At 42.0% G+C, this 6,671-nt stretch overlaps 1 protein-coding gene across 6 annotated transcripts in view; it reads left to right on the plus strand.

Annotated features, from left to right (window-relative positions):
* The first annotated feature begins 359 nt into the window (after nt 1-359).
* TCF12 (transcription factor 12) overlaps nt 360-6,671 on the plus strand; it is a 371,281-nt gene continuing 364,969 nt past the window's right edge. For 2 of the 6 annotated variants that reach the window (XM_082388105.1, XM_082388106.1), the window contains exon 1: nt 2,735-2,750. Coding sequence is in view for 4 of the 6 variants with exons in the window: in XM_082388101.1 (XP_082244227.1) it covers nt 1,679-1,753; nt 2,678-2,750 (148 nt within the window). In the remaining 2 variants the exon portion in view is untranslated. Of the gene's footprint in view, nt 661-1,656; nt 1,754-2,677; nt 2,751-6,671 lie in introns of those variants that run through there. The other 4 variants (XM_082388101.1, XM_082388103.1, XM_082388100.1 and 1 more) reach the window with 4 other exon arrangements.

The raw sequence follows: 6,671 nt of genomic DNA on the forward strand, positions 1-6,671 counted from the left end.
GGCTGGGTGGCCTGGGCAGTGGATCCAGATGCGCCCGCTGTAGCGTCTCCGCCGCTCCGCTTCGGGGCGGGAAGCCGGAGCAGGACGAGCCGGGGGAAGCGCCACGGTGACCGCCTACCCTCTCCCGGGGGCCCGACCAGGCGTCCTCCCGGGCGGCCTGGCCCTGCCTCGCTGGGTGTCTGCGCGTGCCTCCCACCCATCCCCGGCGGCTCCGACTCCGGCCCGCTTCACCCCACCGCGGGCTTTGTCCGCCAGCCGCGCGCCAGCCCCTCCCCGTTCCCGCAGGCTCCTCCCCGCCCCCTCGGCTGGCCCCACTTCCTCGGCGCAGGCGGCAGGAGCGGGCCGGGGACGAAGGGGTTAACCCGGGGCTCTTCCCGGCGCGGAGGGATACAGAGCCGATCCGAGCGCGGTGCTGAGGCCGCCTCAGCGAAAAAAATGTCCGCCTGAGGAGACCCACAAGTTCTATTTGGGGGGACCGCCAGCCCGCCCCGGGAGGAAGGGGCGGCCAGGCCTGAGAGCTGCCTCCCCCGCCCGGATCCGAGAGCTCGTGCGGGGCAAAGTGAGCCGAACCGCCGGGCCGTGCAAGGGAAAGCCCGAGCCCGCTCTCCCGGCCAAAGTGAACTTTAATCGGGGTGGTTGGATGCGGAGACGGGGCGGCAGGTAATTGCGGGCCGGCAAGCGGGAGGGGGACGCCGTGTTGGGGCTGGGGGCTGCGGAGCGCCGCCGCGTCCCTGCCGAAGCGGAGGCGCCCCCGGCCCGCGCCCCAACTCCGCGCCCCTTTGTACAGAGGCGAACTCGGGGTCCCCTCCAAGTTGGGGAGCGGAGTGGGGGCGGAGGCGAAGAGTCGCGGGCGGCCAGGCCCGCGGGCGGCGCGCTCGGCCTGCGCGCCCCGCTCAGCGCTCGGCTGGGGTTCCGGGGCGCGCGGGAGAGCGGGTTCTTCGGCTGCCGAGCCAGGCTCATTGTTAGGCAGGTCCGGGGCCGGCCGGCCGCGGGCAGGGCAGCAAAAGTGGGAGGAGGCCGAGCCGGGGGAGGAGGACGCCGGGCAAGAGCGGGGCTAGTTGTCGGTGTTTCTGTTTTCTTTTTAAAAACGCCCCTCGGACGCGCGCGGGGGGGATGTGCTTTCCGACCCCCGGGGCCCGCGGGGGACATCCGGGCGGCGGCGGCGGCCGCAGACGCGGGCCTGCGAGCGGCGCGTTCCCTGCAACTTGTCAGTTCTATTGTTGCCGAGCCAGAGAGTCACTTCGCTACTCCCCTCGCCGCCGCTCCGCTCGCTGGATGCCCAATCGCCCCTCATCCCCGCCCCTCGAGACCCCCGCCCCGGCCGGGCCCCGCGCGTCCGGCACCCCGCGGCTGCGCGGGGTAGGGGGCGCCGGGGAGGGGGCAGGGACGGGCTCGGAAACTTGCGGGAGAGGCGGCGAGTTGAGGGAGCCGCCGCGTAGCTCCCGGGCCGGGCCGAGAAACGCGTGGATTCACGGACCCGGCGCGGGCGCTGGGCTCTCCTGACCCCTGCCCGCGCGGCGGTGGGGAACGAGTAGGGTATTGGAAGTCAGCCCGGCGTTTTTCCTCTTCCTCTACGCCCCTCTCCATTCCCGTACACACTTTGGGCCTCGGTGGTCTCTCGCTGGTCTCTCGCTGAGCCTCTTTCCTCTGCCTTAGGACCTGCTAGAAGTGGCCGAAGATGAATCCCCAGCAGCAGCGCATGGCTGCTATAGGGACCGACAAGGAGCTGAGCGACCTGCTGGACTTCAGTGCGGTATGAGAGCTTTCTGCGGCATCTTGGGGTTCTGCTGAGGTTTACAGAAAAAGAAAGAAAGGGGGGAGAGCGACGTGGAGACTAAGCAGCGTGAACTCGCATCTGCTTTGAGCAGTAGTTCTCAGGGCTGGAGTCCAGCTCCCCCAAGTTGGACACCTGAACTTTGATGTAATGTCTAGACTTGCAGATTTAAAACTTTAATGCCAGAGGGGTCATTTGATTTAGCCAGTTAAAAGGAGAACAGCGTAATCTTGAGCTTTGGTTGAGTCATCCTCTGACCCTGATGATTATTAGGGATTTTGAACTTCATATGAAAAAAATTTTTTTCTTCGACACTCCTAATCATTTCCCTTTTCAAGATGTGGTATAGTTTATGGTACCTGAAAGATGTCAGTTACAGGAAAGCTAGTGAAGGGCTAGGATTCCCAGCCTTTTGGGTTGAACCGTTTTAATATAAATATATATGTACTTATACATGTGTATATGTGTGTGAACATATGCATATACAAGAAGTACATATGTGTATGTACATTAAAAATTTTCTTAACATGGGAAATAATTGAGTGACTTAAAAATACCAGCTGGCCCCACTGCCCTTATTTCTAATGCGTTGAATTCCTTTATTAACTGCTGGTACAAAGCGAAGATCATTGACAGAAACTTACCACTTAAATTTAATAATCTTAGAATCTCTCATGTAACTGACTGGGTTTTCAGAACAGAAAATAGCCAGTATTTCCAAATAGTGTGAGGAAATAATATCACTAAGTGTATTTGCTTTTCTGGTTCTGAGTGTATATATCCAATTTTATTTTAACTTCCCTCTGAAATACAGCAACTAATTGATGACTCTTGGTGAACTTTTGTTTGCAAGGAATCTAGAAGAATTTCACAACTAACAGATGCGTTTGGATTATTTTGCAGATGTTTTCCCCACCTGTTAATAGTGGGAAAACCAGACCAACGACACTGGGAAGCAGTCAGTTCAGCGGATCAGGTAAGATCATGTCTAAAATCAGAAACTCATATTTTGGTGTTGTGATGTCTAGTTAAAACTATAAACAAAAACAAACAAGCCCCAAATGTGGGCTGTTCCTTTAAGGATCCATTGACATTTCTTCAAGAATTTCAATGTGAATTTAAAAAATTGTTCTCTTTTCTCTGAATTTTTAAATTGAAAATTATCTTGTTTGAGTGCAAGGGATTATAGCATGCCTCTGTATTTAGAAAAGTACCAAAAGAAAATGCTCTTTGGTCCATGTGTAGTATTTTTTTTTTATTGTTTATTTAAATATTTATATTTTAAAATTTTTCTAAATTTTAGCCCATTAAGGTTATTAAACCTTTGGATTCTAAAGAATTGGTAAAATAATATTATTTAAAATATGCATATGAAAAGTGGAATTGAGTCAAGCAGTAATTAGTAACACTTATTTTAAAAGATGGCTATTCCTTTTGGAAGTGTTCAGGAAATTAACAATTTTGTGCACAGTTATTTAAAATGTTACAAATAAATGAATAGAAAGTTAGATGTACTTTCAAATAACACATGATTGAATTCTGTCCTACGTTAATGTTACATGAGGATGTTTAGAGTAAGTTAAATTAGATTCCTAGTTCTACACTAGTGCTTTCATCCTCAAATTTACTTTCTGTATATTTATAACTACTCTACTCCATTATTAATATTTATCCCATATTTCTTAAGTGTGCATTTTTGGTTTTTTTTACTTAGTTATACTCATGATTTAAAAAAAATAAACTTTCCAGAAGCAAGGTCCATTCTAGTGTACAAAAGCTATCATTTTCTGTTTAACTTAGATTTATTCCTTAGTGCTGGGAGAGGTTAAAAAAAAAAAAAAACAAAAAACAAAAGCCAAGACAGCAACATAAGAAAACCAGCTGTCAAATCTCTAGGCTGAAACTCAGTAATTCCTTTTTGACCGGTGCTTTTTTATTTCCCATGGTAAAATGATAGTTGATTTCTTAAGATACTGTGGGAGCAAAACATCAGAAAAGAAGGTCAATTTCATAACCAATTTAACCTTTTATACCACTTTACATTAAAATAAGTTTCTATTTAAAAATCATACACTACCTTAATTTACTAAAATTCATTTTTAATGATGAAATTACAACTTAAGGGGAAAATATAGCATGTTGTTTAACATCTCAAATAAAAACATTTTGAATTTTAAATATCCTAAAGATTAATATTATCCTTAATCAAAAGGATATCATAAAATGTCAGCCAAACCCCAGCTCTTCTCCCATCTCTATCCATTTATTGGTAGTGGTTTGAAAATCATCGCTTTTTTGGGTTGAGGAGAGAAAATTATTAGTTAATATAGAAGAAGGCTATATTCTCTTTCTTTACTACTGTTTTGAGTACATGTCAGTTTTCGCAACTGATACATTCTCAGGAACTTTCAAATTTTCTTTGTCTAATACATAGTAGATGCTTAGTATATTTCATTAAATGAATAGTGATATTGCTGTTTCAGACTGTTAGCTCTGACTTGAATTGTAGAAAATATATTTAACTGACATTCATTGATATCAAGGACATGAACTTCAGAAACTGGCTATTAGAAATACTTTCTGTTTTTAGAATAAGGGCAAATATATATTTTTTACTTTTTAAAATTAAGGTATGATTTATGTAGTCTAAAATTTAAAAAAAAGTTCAGTGAACTCTAGCATGACATCGGAGCAGTTGTGGGTCCTTTCTGTAGTATGCATTATACAAAGAAAAAAATTATTTTTCTACATTGTAGAAGTGTTCATAATATTTGATTCTTTAGAGCAGGAAATTTTTAGCTTTAAAACTGTTAGGTTTTTTTATCCGTTGAAAATTTGAACTTAAATATTTATTTGCGTGGTTTGTTTTAAATTTCAGGAAAAAATTGTAATTAAAAAAAGCTGTGACCTCAGATAATCAGTGAATGGATTTAGATTTGGGGGGAAGGGAAAATAGCAAAGCAGTCATTTTATATGAAAGTATACTGGTAGATATGGTCCTATAGCCATTTCTTAACTTAAAGGAAATTTCTAAAAGAGGTTGGTATGGCAATATTGTTTTATTTGTGTATTTTATTGACACTTTAATAATCTTCTGACCTCATGTCAAAGGATATGTAATATGTCCTAATGCCTGATTATTTGCAGTGTATAAGGAGCTAAAGATCTGACTTTCCTTCTGAAGAGGTGACTTAAAGATTAGAGTTATCTTGTTTTTGAAGTAACATTTGCAAAATCCCAAGCCTTTTGCCTCATGAAAACTACAATTGTGTAGTATAATTTTCTTTATTGATTGTCCTTTTTGAGGATGACTTAATTTCAGTGTATGCTATAGTACGTGATATTATTTTAAAATCTTATTCCTAAAGCGATATATAACTTGTATGATAGCCGACACTTTATCAAAAGTCTCAATGGAAAAGGCTAATGTGTATTTTCTATTACTTATTTGTCTTGAGGAATTTTTATAGTCATATTTTTTCATCAAGGGTGTTAATTTTCTTTGCATTATGATACAACTGTGAATTTGTCTGCTTGGTATGATAGAAGCTGTGAGGTATTCTTATGGTGACCTTGAGAGAGGGGTTTCTCTCTGTAGGAGTTAAAGGTGAGGCACTTTTGTAGGACAGTGTAGAGGAGGAAAGCTTGTTGAAAGGATTGACAAACTGGAAATAGTTCTGGTGTTTAAATCCACTGTCCCGTCCAGCTTCAGGGATTGAGTATGGAGAATTAAATTGTGATATTGGATTTAATTTTTGGTAGTTTAAATGTTTACATGATATCTGAAAAATTTCCTTTGTTAGTTTTTGAATCCAAGTAACGAGATGTTGGAAGGGAGTGGGATAAATTTGTTTAGTAAGCCATCTATATATATTGAGTCTGTCTCTTATATTTCTATCTAGAGAGTTATTTTAACAAGCAAGTAAAGCTTTTACTTTTCCTTGTTCAAATCAGACTTTTGTAACACTGTAGATTTCTTCTTGCTCAAGATTTTTGGAAAGAATTATAAGAACTATTTTCTAGCTCTTAATTTTTAAAAGGAATACAGTTTTTCACGTGGGTATTTTCATATGCACATTTGGGATTTTTGAAAATATTGAATTTTCAAAGAATTTTCTGGGAGGCCAGAAAAATGAATTCTCATTAAATTACTCTTCAATATTTTTTTAAATTAAACTTTTTGTTTTGAGATAATGGTAGATTCATAAGCAGTTGTAAGAAACAATACAGAGATCCCACTTTTACTTTAACATGTTTCCTGCAACGGTAACATCTTGTAAAACTGTGGTACGATATCACAACTAGGTTATTGACAGTGATATACTCAAGATATAGGAACAGTTCCATCATCACAAGGATTCCTGGTGTTTCCCTATTATAACTGTATCTACTTCTCAAGTAATTTTTTTAAAAAAGGGAAAGATTAGTAAATACCTACTCACTCAATTAAAATGGAGTAAGCTTTTCAAATTGCTATAGCATTATTTGAAATATCAAGAAAGAGAACACCAAAATTTTACCAATGTGTTTTTTAACTGAACTGTAATATAAGTAGGAATGGTAATTTTAAATAGAGGGGAAACTAGATTTAGCTTTTTCACTTAAAGTATTGTAGAGTTATGAGTAGGATGTGTTTCATATTGTGTACCTATCAGTGTTGAAGTTTGTTAACTATAGTGTATAGTGATACACACTCAAATTTAGTAGTGTTATTTGGTTAACTGAACCATATTAGACATTTGCTTCTGGCGAGCTGTAGTGATGAATTAGAGTAACTGCAGAGTTAGCAGGCATATGAGGAAAAATATAATATTTTAGGATAAATATGGTCTGCTGTTAAGTGGCTCATTTAATGTAGAAGTTAAGTAACAAAGGAGTCTTTTAGAGAAAATCTGTA

Source organism: Balaenoptera borealis, assembly GCF_965194805.1.
Source record: "Balaenoptera borealis genome assembly, chromosome: 3".
In the NCBI taxonomy this organism is placed as follows: domain Eukaryota; kingdom Metazoa; phylum Chordata; class Mammalia; order Artiodactyla; family Balaenopteridae; genus Balaenoptera; species Balaenoptera borealis.